The 14,332-nt window shown below is 36.1% G+C and overlaps 1 protein-coding gene across 2 annotated transcripts in view; it reads left to right on the top strand.

The window, feature by feature from the left end:
* The first annotated feature begins 229 nt into the window (after positions 1-229).
* Positions 230-14,332, top strand: part of LOC149812693 (uncharacterized) — a 65,153-nt gene continuing 51,050 nt past the window's right edge. For both annotated transcript variants that reach the window (XM_089992458.1, XM_089992457.1), the window contains exons 1-3: positions 230-436; positions 954-1,516; positions 4,962-5,207. In XM_089992458.1, coding sequence (XP_089848584.1) covers positions 1,223-1,516; positions 4,962-5,207 — 540 coding nt within the window. In that variant the 5' untranslated portion in view covers positions 230-436; positions 954-1,222. The remainder of the gene's footprint in view (positions 437-953; positions 1,517-4,961; positions 5,208-14,332) is intronic.

Raw genomic sequence — 14,332 nt, 5'->3', positions numbered from 1 at the left:
CGGTCCTAATCAGATCTGGATCCGGATCTACTGCTTAAAATGAAGTCCAGATTCTATTAATCTATGTTCCGGACCGTATCCGACCCGTCTTAAACCCTTAGAAGTGGGCCCGGCGGCTCACAGTATAACCGGCTAGAGCCAGTTGTTCCAGTAACCACGATAGGGAGAAAAAAAAACATAAAAAACGAGGGAAATATAAAGCACTCTGTTTCGGCTTCGCTCCCTCTGTAGTCAGCCTCTTCGTTCTCGTTTGAACTCATCCATCTCTCTCTCTCCTCTCGTTTTTTCTGAATTTTCAGATCCGGTTTTCCGCGATTTGGCAAGAGGTTTAGTGAAGAGCAAGCGCGATCGGATCGTGAAATTCGGATGTTTTCGGGGGTTTCTGTCTAGGATTTGGCGAAAATCGGGTTTCTTTTGGTTTTTCGGATGCGATGAAGTAAGAAAATTTTCATAATAAGTTCGAAATTTTGTGTTGATTCTAGCAGGAATAAATTTCTATGGTTCTCGTCTTAGTTTCTTGGGTTTTGCCTGTTTTTTGTTGATTTCTGTGGCCGAATTAACCTTTTCCAGAGGTTTTGGTTGAACATTGAGCTGAATTTTCAGGTCGAATGAGGTTTAGCTTGAGTTATCGGTGCAAATCTTGCGGATTTGAGTTTAAAAGAGAAAAAATGGAAGATCGCTCTAGCGATTAGCTATTCTTTTTGCAGATTTGCACATGGCGGTTGTCTTTTGAAGATCGGCGTCCTTTTGATGCCTTTTTAAGGATTTGATTTAGTTAAACCGCTTGAATGAACTTGAAATAGTGTGAAGGTTTGTCGCTTTTGTGCAGTGTGATCTGTGAAGATGTTCTACATTTCTCATCTATTAGAACTCTAGGGTTTCTGTGATTGAAATACTGGATTTTAACTGTTAAGTGAAGTCAGAATTAAGTGAATTACTCTTTTCACGTTCAGGCATTTTGAGACCTTTCGTGGTTTCGGTTTGGCATTTTTCTGAGAGATGGACTGGACGTTGGTGCTATGAGGATGTTTTCGACACGTTGTTGCTCTGAATTAACAGAGACATGCGATCGTCATTTCTGTTGTTCGAGCATTTTGCCTTTGGAAATCCGAGTGAATGATACATTGGTTGGATGATTTCTTCAACACATTGTGCAATATTATGATTGATTGGGGTCATTGAATTCCTCAATGGGTTTAGCTCGAGATTAAAGATTGGTTTCATGATGCTGGGTTTCAAGGGAAAATGCAGGCTGACAGTGGTGGTCCTGGTTACCATCTGCTCATTTCTTGTGGCTTTGTATGGGTTACTGAAACCCGTTCCAAATGGCTGTATCATGACCTACATGTATCCGACCTACATTCCTATCAAAACCCCTCAGAATGTATCATCTGAGAAATATGGGTTGTTCTTGTATCACGAAGGGTGGAAGAAGATCGACTTCAATGAGCATCTCATGAAGCTTAATGGGGTTCCTGTACTCTTTATTCCTGGCAATGGCGGAAGCTACAAACAGGCATGCCTTTCTCATTTCTTTGGTACTTTCTTTAGTTGCTTTGAAAGCAATATAAACAATTCAGTTGTTATTTTAACTGCATTCTTGAGTTTAGATAGTTCCAGCACATTTTCAGGTATTTTATCTAATGTTTGCAGGGGTGTTGCTTATTTTTTCATTATTTTCAGCATGCCCTTTGGTATTTTAGAAACATGCCATAGAAAGATGTAATTTTATACATAGGAAGCCCATGATCATAAACTTGCCTTGAAATGGTGTTGTATGGGAACCTTTCCAGAGTCCAAAATGTCATAGCCATGATATGACTGGCAATTGATTCATTAAGTAAATGGTTGAAGAAATACCTATAATTACTGAATGAAAAACAATCTGTAATTATTAATTACCTATAATTTCTAAGGTTGTAAAGTGACAAAAAGAAGTCTTTGCACAAACACACATTATTTTGAAAATGAAATGGTTTATAAGATTTTAGCTTTAAATCTAATAGATGAAGTAGTATGGGCTCAGCTTGGGTCGAGTAAACTCATTTAAGTATATATACATAAGTATATATTTATGTAAGTATGCTTTATGTATACATACCATAGTCACCTGTATCATTCAACGTAATTTCTCAACAAGGAGTTTTCTTAGAGAGAATTTCAATGAGTGATTTTTCTCAGGAAAATTTTGGGAGTTTTAAAAATTAAAAAAATATAAAAAATATTAAAGACAATAAAATAATATATTTTGTATCATTTTTCTTTCAAAAATATAAGGAAATAAGTTTGAAAAGTTTTTTAAATACAAAAGAAACAAAAAATACAAAAACTAGACTTAACATATATAAAATAGGATTTTTTTAAAAATATCATGATATTTCATTTTTGGCAATATTTAAAAAATATTGTGATATTATCAACTTGTTTGATTTTGCTCATATTTTCCTGATATTTACAAAATATCGTGTGCAGGTATGGGTATGGGTATGGGTATGGGTACGGGTACGAGTACGAAGGGTACACCACGTCAATTTCAAAAAATGTGGGTACGGGGACATGGCTATATATATCACATAAATACAAAATAAATTCAAAATAAACTGAATATAATCTAAATATACATGATATATCTAAAATATCTATTATATACTGAAAATATAAAGTTATAAACTGAAAATATAATTATAAATTATAAATTGAATACAAACTTGTATGTACAGAGGTAAAATGGCGTGTCCAGGTGTCGGCGCGTGTCAACATGGGTACAGAGGGCAAAATGGAGTGTCCGTGTGACATAGGTGACAGTGATACATACATAAGTACGCACACACACACACACACACACACACACACACACACACACACACACATATATATATATATATATATATATATATATATATATATATATATATATATATATAGAGAGAGAGAGAGAGAGAGAGAGAGAGAGAGAGAGAGAGAGATGATATTTTGAAAATATAAATTTTTTGTATATCTTGCAATATTATTGCGACAATATCACGATGTTATTGCAATAATATCATGATATTATCAGTTATTTTTAGTTTTTTATTTCTTTTTCAATAGCTTAATTATGTGTTTCCTTCTTTCTTTTTTGTTTTTCTCTTTTATGTGTATTTTATTATCTAAACATGTTATTTTTGTACATTTGTCTGCTATATATATTTTAATTTTAAAGCACCAAGATTTTCCCAAGATTTATCAATTAAACCTATATTATTGTGTGGAATTGCCTTGTTGAGATATAGCCAAGACAAGACTGATATTTGTGACTTTCTAAGTAGTCAAAAGTGCTAATCGGTGCCTAGGTGGGACTAGTCAGCCTAGTTGGGACCCAAAAAAAGGAAAAATTTTTAAAAATAAAAAAATAAAAAGTTACAATAAATTCTTAAAAATAATATAAAATACATATTCAACATAATTTGTGAACTTAAATGATAGAAACTTAAAAAAAGATTCATGAATGAATCTAAATAATTAAAACATAATTACATTTCTAACATTCAACTTCATCTAAACAGATATTTGTTTAGTTGCATCACCTAGAGACACACAAAAGAACAAAAATATTTGAAAAAAAATATAAAAGCATAAAAATAAGAGGAAAAACTGAAACACTTAAATATTTCAAAATACTCAAACAAAACATGATTATAATGTTTTAAATATTATAAAAATAAATGTAAAATGCCAACCTTGGTGCCCCTCTTCCAACCTAAGGACTTGTCTAGGCGCTCCTAGGCAATAGTAGACTTGCACCTAGGTAGCCTAGGCGACCTAATCGGGAGCCTAGGTATGATTTTAACTACATAGGTGGCTATGATATATTGTATAAGTTTATGATAGAAAAATGCGGTAGGTTAGAAGGTTTTTCTGCTACAAGGACACAGCTAGAAGGATATGGTATACATCGTCTTTATATATTTTTTGATCAAGGATGGTATGCAAATGGACACTGCACAAGAGTAAATTGGAGTATCCCTGTGATGAAGGGTGATTGACTTGTATGCATGTACATGGGATCTCACTGGTTCAATTCTCCACTTCAACTATACGAAAATGAAATAATTTTTTAATTTCAACTCGCCAGCTCATTTGACCTGCATTTGTTAGGAGCTCAAGTTTGGCTTGGCTCACCATGAGCCCAAGCTGGATCTAGACCTAAATGAGCCCCTGGCTCGGCTTGTTTAAAAATCTGGCATATGCATACTACTCATTATGGTCTAGAGGTTTTAGGTAAAAGCCTAGGATGAAATGCAGACTTCAGTAGTGGAAAAAAGGATCTTACTTAGATGGAATGCTTTTATCTGGAACTATATTAAAGTTGCAACTAGCAAGGTATTAAAGAATGATGGAGCCAATCATCTCTTAGCTTAATCTATAGCAAACAGCAAGGAGATTGAATTATTGAATGGATTCTTGGATAGCCATGGGATAGTCATTCCTTTGGGTGCTTGTGTGCATTTGTTCTGAAAATTCAAGAAAGCATATAGCCTACTCTTATGGCTCATTGCACCTTTGGTGGGAGTTTTGGAAGTGAACATGGAGAATATGGTGGCAGGAGGCTTTCAAGATTGAGCTGCTGCTTTATCTTGCCTCTTTTTGTTCACATATGGGTTCGATTGATTAGGCCATCTACACAATTTATGTTCTTTTGGGTCCAGTTGTTTAATATGCTCATTGTGGTTCTTGCTTCTATGGGTTTGAATTAGAATATAGCTGGCTACCCACTGAGCTATCTGTCCCTTTCTTTTCTTTTCTTTTTTGTTTCTTGCATTCTATTAATCATGTGTAGCAGTTCTCCAAGAAGTCTTGTGAATATCACTCAGATTTTTCCTTTTGTTATCGTATAATTAATTTTTTGGTACTGTCAAAATGGTGATTCATTTTTTCGTTATTTCATCATCTTTGTTGTTTGATCCTTTCTCTTTGCATAGGTGCGGTCTTTGGCGGCAGAGTCTGACAGAGCATATCAAGGAGGTCCTCTTGAGCCAATGTTTTACCAGGAAGCTTCTTTTACACCTGAGGTGGGAGGAGGGGATGAGGATATCACTTTCACACCACCTAGTCAATACTCATCCATGCTTGACTGGTTTGCTGTTGATCTCGAAGGGGAACACTCTGCAATGGATGGACAGATACTTGAAGAGCACACTGAATATGTTGTCTATGCTGTTCACAGGGTATGTGTACTTTGACATAAATTGAAAGGTTCCTTCTGCATAATATATACGACAGTTGCATACTTGACTATGACAATGCTTTTGCTTCTGATACAATACACACTTGTGACTATTATTATTATTTTTGAAGGTAGTTGGAACTACCAGTATGGTTAAATAGACTTGGTAAATCTTGTTTTCTTGGTAACTTGTTTTCTTCATAGACATATAAGTGATGGATGTGGAATCCTGTTTATTTTAAATTTAGATGGGTTCATCTTTCTTCTTTTTAACTTTACTACATGATTTAAAATGGTCTAGAATTTGATAATGATGTATATTAGGGGTGGCAAAATCTGACCCGACCCGCCAACCCGCTTCTTAGCTGGGTTTGGGTTTGGCTTAAACGGGTTTGTGTCGTAAACGGGTCGACCCTCCTAACCCGTTTATTAAACGGGTCAGGTTCGTGTTAGGGGTATGCCAACCCGCCAACCCGGCTGACCCGTTTAATAAACGGGTTAGGCGGGCGGGTCAACCCGTTTACCCGAACCCGACCCGCCAACCCGCCCGCTAACCCGCCAACCCGTTTACCCGACCCGACCCGTTTATTAAACGGGTTAACCGTGTCGTGTCGGGTTACCCGTTTAATAAATGGGTCGGGTTCGTGTTTGCCACAGCCGACCCGTTTAATAAACGGGTCGGGTTCGTGTTGAGGTATGCTGACCCGCCAACCCGACCCGATTGCCACACCTAATGTATATTGGTAAATGTGTTAGCACTTAAAGTTAGTGAAACCTCACTGTTTTACAGCATCATTTTGCTTCAAGTTGCTGAAGATGCATTAGGACTTGGTGCATATTGAGTGCTTGATGGACCATCTCATTTTAGCAATTGTAATTCTGCAAGGGAAAAAACCCAAGAGGATTGTGGAGGCTAGCTATTAAAGTTCTGTTTTATTTTATGTTGTTCTGGTACAGAAATGTGAACAAATGAGGAAATTCTAGGTTAAGCAGAGGAATCATCTAGGGAAGACTAGATTCCCATGCTGTAACATGTTTTTGAGTATTCTCCTGAAATCCCTGTTGCTGGTATCCTATGGTTCTTAGTCTCTTGACGTGAAAAAGGGGGATTATGTGTAAGCCAGATGCTTCATGAACTGTTCTCCTTTTGCCGGTGGATGCTGCTCAATGCAATGTGGTGCTGGCCTGTGTCACATAGGTACGGGTTTTAACATGTGGTATGACAAGTGTATGGCTGGTATGCCACGGTTGTTTTCCAAGAGGAGGGTGTGAGAGTGCAACTAGGCTGTATTATTGCATGCACACATGCAAATTCACACATAGAAACATGTTTTGCTGCAAGTCAAGAACCGTACTAAAAGATACAGAGAAAAAAATTTGTAGCAGCACCTGGAAGAACCTAGTACCAGCATTGACATGGGTACATAGGGTATTTCGAAGTACCATGTCTTGTAGGTGCTCACATATTCACCCAGTGTGTAAATGTGAATAACATGAAAGTGCTCGGTAACTCTGTTCCCTTTTCCTATGCTTACATACTTAATTTGTGCATGTTGACAAGCTGTTGATGAAATGAGGCATTATTTGGTTAATCTTGACCTGCATAAAGTTGCATCTTCTAAGTGCGCAAAAAGAAAAAAACGTGATCAAATGTATGTCTTAATGAGTTTGTGCCCTTACCATATGACCGGTCCTTTAAGACAACTCAAATGGTAGAAAAAGGTTTAAATCATATACATTTATCAAGATTGAAAGCAAAAATAATGAAAATACTAAACATATTATGAATTGTGGTCAGCATAGTCACCTGTATCATTAAAGATAATTTCTCAGCGAGGGTATTTCTCGGAGAGATTTTTAAAAGTTGATAAATCTTGGGAATATCTCGGGAGTTTAAAAAATTGGAAAAAATATAAATAACAACAAAAAAGCTAAGAAAATAATAAGTTTTGCATTATTTTTCTTCTAAAAATATAAAGAAACATGTTTTAAAGGTTTTAAAATATAAAAGAAACAAAAAATAGGAAATGCAAACTTAAAATAATAAAAAAAGAGTTTTTCCCACAAATATCACGATATTTTGTCTTTGACGATATTTTGAAAATATTGCGATATGCTCTCGATATTATCGGCTACCTTGAAATAGCCAATAATATCACAGTATTTTCAATATATTGGCGATATCGGTGACAATGGGTCAGACCTAAATAAATTGTGGTTTATTAATAATTTTATGACAAATAAGATGAATAAAAAACAAAAGTATGTATGTGTTTGAACTATATTGTAATTTAAAACATACAATGCAAAAGAATTAAGGCAATTACATAGTTTTTTTATACAACTTACTATATGTTTAATTTAAAACGTGCAAGAAAAAACTAAAGCAAATAAATACCATTATAAAATATTGTTATATATTGTTTATCCAACTAACCAACAAATGAAAGAGTTTAAGAAAAAAAAACATTTACCACATTAAAAACAGGAAAAAAGAGAGTTATATATACCATAGTAATAAAACTTAAAACTTAAAATAAAATGAACATACTATTTGTAAAGAGAGGCAAATTTTGAGGCAAGCATTTGCTGAAAATTTTAGTCCAGCATTTGTCTCATATTGGGATGGATCTTAACATTGTCCCAAATGCCTTTTATAGACCAGCCTTGATAAATCATAAAACATGAACAACCACTACAACAGCTGGATTTAAAGGAAGAAAACTGAAAAATGCGTGGGTTTCCAAAACTGCAATATATCATAACTGTAGGCTATAGTTCTTAAATGCGTAGGTTTATTAAGAGTGGTAAGTTTCAAAACTATTCATATTCTTGCAATTGATGAATGCATTATATGTGTAAATGGAATGTAGGCCTCCTCTTGGCCAGAGAGAGAGAGAGAGAGAGAGAGAGAGAGAGAGAGAGAGAGAGAGAGAGAGAGAGAGAGAGAGAGAGAGACGATTATACATTAAATGGCAACTCTTCAGTTTTTGAAAATTTACAAAATGCCATGTAACACTTTGTTTATTAAAAAATCATACACAAATGCCCAAACAAGTTCAAAATGGCCTTCTTAAACACATGACAACCATGTCGATTAAGAAAAGTTATAAAGGATCTAATTTTTTACACCTACTACCCTTGCTTCTGCTTTTATAATATTTAGGATAATTCTTGATAACCAGCTAAATATAAATATCCAGTTTTTGTGTGTCATCACCATGCAACTGCCTTTTTACAAACATAAATGAGTTTGATGTTGCTTTATTCCCGTTCTGCACTTAGAATAGAATATATGTTTGTTATGTCACCTACTTCTGAGAGCTTCTGTTTTGTTCTTGCTGCTTTGGTTTTGATTGTTGCTATGTTATTTGCTTTTTGCAAAATGATAACATCATTCAGATTGGAAGAAGGCTGTTTTACCCAGAGTTAGGGGTGGCAAAACCTGACCCGACCCGCCAACCCGCCTCTTAGGCGGGTTCGGGTTTGGCTTAAACTAACCCGTTTAATAAACTGGTCGACCCGCCTAACCCGTTTATTAAACGGGTCGGGTTCGTGTTAGGGGTATGCCAACCCGCCAACCCGACTGACCCGTTTAATAAACGGGTTAGGCGGGCGGGTCAACTCGTTTACCCAAACCCGACCCGCCAACCCGTTTACCCGACCCCGACCCGCTCGCTAACCCACCAACTCGTTTACCCGACCCAACCCGTTTATTAAACGGGTTGGCGGGTCGTGTCGGGTTACCCGTTTAATAAACGGGTCAGGTTCGTGTTTGCCACAATCGACTCGTTTATTAAACGGGTCGGGTTCGTGTTTGCCACAGTCGACCCGTTTATTAAACGGGTCGGGTTCAAGTTGAGGTATGCTGACCCGCCAGGTCGACCCGCCAACCAGACCCGATTGCCACCCCTACCCAGAGTTACTGGAAACACCTAGGTAACTGGGGAAATGTGCTGGGAAGCACATTTTTTGGGAAGCGTGCTTCCCCCCTCGCTTCCCCCATTTTTTTTTCATTTTTTTTCTTTTTTTATTTTTATTTTTATTTTTTTTTTCTCTTTTTCGCTTTCGGTTCGCTTCCTAGGTCGCTTCCGAGACGCTTCCTGATTCGCTCCTAAGTCGTCCCATGCTTCCCGCTTCCTAAAATTTTAAAAGTGCCTCTCTTCCCGCTTCCCGTATTGCTTTCCGCTCCCGCTTCCTCGACTGGCAACCAGGGTTTTACCTCAAGTTGAATAAAAAAATTTGAAGTCAAATGGCATTACATTTATTAAGAGTTTGTCATGGACATCAATTTTCTCTCAATTCTTCCTTCTTTTCTTAAGAAGGATATGCTTTATGTGAAGCCATTGTCTATGAAACCCTGATTCCTTGGCTTATGGTGGATAATGAGATTGTTGAGTAACTAATCTTTGTGAAGAGCCTTACAAACAATCAAGTTTCCAAATAACTTGATACTTCAAACATTCAAAAGCATATGCTAGCACAAAGTAGCATTCAAATACTTTACAACACAAAAGTAATAAAGTGCGTCAAATGCATTGTTTGATTAATGAGCATTAGGGGATAAAATCCCTTCTTTTTATATATAATAAAATGGGCTGGAGGCCCTTGTTTATAGAGAACATAGAAGGGGAGGAGACGTTGGGACTGTAGCTGACTGTGTCAGCTGTACTCAGACTGTCATTAGCTGACTATGTTCAGCAGTCAACTAATGACAGTTTACAAAACAAAAAGGTAAGTAAAAAATAAATAAAGAAAAAGGAAAAATTACATAAAAAAAGAAAAAGATTACAAATATATACATATATACTTTAAATGTGTATTTATAAACATATACTTATACATGTACATACTCTTGTATTAAGAAGAGTATATATATATATATTCAGGTATATACATATATGTATTATTTTCTAACAGTCTCCCTCAAACTTGTGAAATCACCGAAAGTTTGTCAAGTAAAAAGTTGAATATTGGTGAGCATAATGCCTTGGTGAAGAAATCCGCAAGTTGATATTCTGATGTTACATAAGGAAGATCAATAGTCTTCTTTAAGTATTCTTCACGAACAAAATGATAATCCATCTCTATATGCTTAGTTCTTTCATGGAACGTATGATTTCAAGCAATGTATATGGAGCTCTTATTGTCACATCATAATCTTGTAGGATTCTGAAGATGAATTCACATATCTGAAATTAGTTGTTTGAGCAACACGATTTTCATGGTAGTAGTTGTCATTGCTCTATATTTAGCTTCTGTAGATGATAATGACACCTTTTGTTGTTTCTTGCATCTCCATAAAATCAATGAAAAACCAGTTGTTGAGCGCCTATTATTTCGATCCCCTCTTCAATCAGCATCAGAGTATGCAATAAGATCTAAGAAGGAAGAAGAAGATAAAAAAACTCTCTTATTTATTGTACTTCTGTCATATTTAATGATTCTCATGACTACACTCATATGAGCTGATGTTGGAGTATGTTGAAATTGGCTGGCTATATGTACAACATGAGCTATGTCTGGTCTTGTAATACTTAGATACATAAGAGATCCCACGAGCTGTCTAAAGGGGGTTGGGTTGTCCAAAGGAACTCCATCATCGGCTCGTATCTTTATTCCAACAATCTCTAGGGTGTCAACAACTTTATCATCTGATAATCCTGACCTGTCAATAATATCTGAAGCAAACTTTGTTTGTGACAATATGTATCCTCTGTTGGAGTAGGATACTTCTATACAAAGAAAGTATGTTAGGAACCCAAGATCTGACATTTCAAAAGAATTTTTTAAAAACTGTTTTACTTTCTTGATTCCTTCTTTGTCAGTACCTGTAATCAACATATCATAAACATACAAAAGTAAAATTATAATACCTGCAGAAGAATTTTTGATAAATAAAGCTGTATCAGTATTGCATGGTTAAAAAAATATCTTGTAATAACATTGTTAAAAGTATCAAACCAAGCTTTAGGTGCTTGTTTGAGGCCATACAATGCCTTTTTTAATTTAAGCACTTTACTTGAAGGGATTATCAATCCAGGTGGAACATCCGTATACTTCCTCATTAAGATTCCCATTCAAAAAGACATTTTTAACATCCATTTGAAATATATTTCAGTTTTTAATAGCTGAAATAGCTACAAGCATCCGAACAATGGTCATCCTGGCAACATGAGCAAAAGTTTCTTCATAATCAACTTTGTATTCTTGAGAATATCCTTTGGCAACTAGCCTAGCTTTACGTCTTTCCAAGGATCCATTACTTTTGGTATTTACCTTAAAAACCCATCTACAACCTATAGTCTTCTTTCCGATGGGTAAATTTAGAATTTTTCAAGTATTATCTTCTTTAAGAGCATCTAATTCTATATGCATAGCTTTTATCCATTCGAGTAATTTTTTTGCTTCATTGTAACATGAGGGTTAAAAGTAAGAATGAATAGCTATAAGACATGCTCTATGTTTAGAAGAGAATATGTAACGACCCCAACTCATAACCCTTAAAAAGTGCAGATTTTTTTTTTTAAAACCATTACAAAAATATTCTCAGAAACCCGGGGCCTTTACAGTTTCTCTAACAATTAGATAACCAACCAACCACCAGGGATCTTACATTTATCATCCACACCATAGCAAACCAAAGTTTTATTAATTAAGTAAGAAATAGTCTTGAGACAATAGCATAAGAAAATTTAGAGTGCATGAACAATTAAATGTAAATAAAAAGTAAAGCAAAACAGAGCCACACTGTCCATCTATGAAGCTGTCTAGCAAACGTGTCACACTCGTAGCTCTCTCAGAAGTGAGTCACTTCACTGATCTCCTGCGGTTGCGAAAAATCACAAAAACAGGGTATCAGAAATCCGAGGAATTCTACGTACGAATTTTTCTATTAAAATAAATGATCATAAAGAATACAGATAAGAATCCAAGCAATAATTTAGAGAAATACTATTTCATTAAGAACATGGTTCAGGTAAGCATTTAAAACACTAAGCATGCAACGGGATATAATATCATGCATTCAATCATACCGGGCAAGTAGAATAGCAGATAAATATGCATGATCTAATGCATAACAGCACTATGCATGACTTCAGTGCAATACATGAGTAAATTATTATCTTTTATTAGAGTTTTCTTTTCATATGCATGTCCCTATTAAATGTACACAATTAAGTTTCTCTTTTTATTACCGTTGTCTGTGGATACACCAAACAGGTAAAAATTCCCGATGTCAAGTGTGGTTCTAAGGGTAACTTAGCACACAAGTTGTATTTTATTACTGAGTTTCAAACTTAGCTCTCGACCAAATCATTTTCGGAACATTAGACCTCCACATCTAATGTCGGGACACTAAGGACCTTCACATCCAATAGTGTCACTTTCTTAGTATATCAAAACAACAGTTGTCTTTACACACCACCCTCAGGTCAAGTGACAGGCTCTCCCTAAAATCGTGATCAAGAGAAAAAATCTCAATATCGAGTTCAGGGGTAATCAATAAAGCACACAAAGTTTTTGTATCCTCGTGGTCCCCCAAAACCGAAACTCTAAGATTGCCATTCTTCCGATGGGAGATCTTAGAATATTTATTACACTGTTCTTTTATTTTTATTTGATCATTATTATATCATTTCTTTAATTTGCAATGCATTATGCAAACCAAGGCAAAAGCTCGCAGATTTTCCTGCGAGAACCATTACGGGACTACCGCTCGTGGAAAATCATAGAACAATGCAAAATATTAATGTGATTTTTGTGATGCATTTAAAATAAAATAAAGAAGGAGCAACCCAGAGCTCGGGGCCCACCAAGCCCATAATGAATCATTTCGATCATCGATGCTCCCTATGCAAAAACCATAACGATATGCCATGAATGATATAAATGACATGCTTTTTAAGTGCACATTCATGTATGCAATTTTAACTATGCACACGAAACAAGGATATGCTTGTTTTTATTTAATTCATATGTTAGAGACAAGTGCACATTTTCGAGCAAACTGCATGGATCCATTCATTATGCATAATCATGTCATTTGCATACTTTTCATGGTGTACACCTATTCGTGTCAATGCATGTTTTCTTTGAGTGCACACATTCATTGCATGCCATCACTCAACACCCAAACTTATGTCAAATGCATGATTCCATTTAATGCATGAATTCATGTTAAACGTGTGGATACTTATGCCAATATACGTATGCAGCATAATCTACAATTCAATATTTGTATATGCTCACAAGATACCCATGTGTATAACATTGAAATTGAATGTTGATCACCCAACATTAATCAATCATAAACATGCGACAACACTTTCTAGCATTCACATAGCCGAAGCATTCACAATGGGTGAAATCTAGAAATTTAAAGATGCACAACTCATATATAGTTATGTATATATATATATATATATATATTTTTTTTTTTTAAAACAAAATTTTCAGCACCCACATATATAAATTTATTTATTTTTTGTTTTGCAAAACTTACACACACAGCCGACCCAGCCGGCTGGGGTCTCAAACAGGTCCAGTTGAAGGTCAGTTAGGTCAGCTGGGTCGGGTCTGGTCAGCCCGGGCCAGACTGGGCCTGGCAGATCCCTGCCAGGCCGGGCTAGCCGAGTCAGCGTATACACAGGCCCAGCTGGGCCTGTGTGCGCATGCTGTCAGGGCATGGCCGACAGCCCAAAGGATAAAAAAATAAAAAAAACTTTTTTTTTTCTCTTGCATTGCTGCCCAGCAGGTCAGACAGAACCGACACTGAGCTCGGTTCTGTCGACCCAGGCAGGGCCAGCAAGGCCTGCACCCAGCCAGCCCAGTCTGGCAGCATCTAACGTGTGCTGCCCGGCTTGGCTGTGCCCAGCCAGTTCTCTGGTTCCCAGGGACAGGCTCCTACACACACACACATATCAATATATATATATATATATATATATATATATAATTTTGTTTTTCTGGTTTTCGAAAATATGCATATGCAAAGGTTTAACGTGTAAGCAGTCTCACAACAAACTATGATTATGCATGCAGATTCGCAACCGAAGTAATCATGTATATACACATCCATGTCCAGGAACACGTATACATTAACATTTGCACAGATTTATATGG

This window comes from Nuphar pumila, chromosome 16 (genome assembly GCF_984573655.1).
Source record: "Nuphar pumila chromosome 16, dmNupPumi1.hap1.1, whole genome shotgun sequence".
NCBI classification, from domain to species: Eukaryota; Viridiplantae; Streptophyta; class Magnoliopsida; order Nymphaeales; family Nymphaeaceae; genus Nuphar; species Nuphar pumila.
This window is presented reverse-complemented; position numbering and strand designations above follow the sequence as displayed.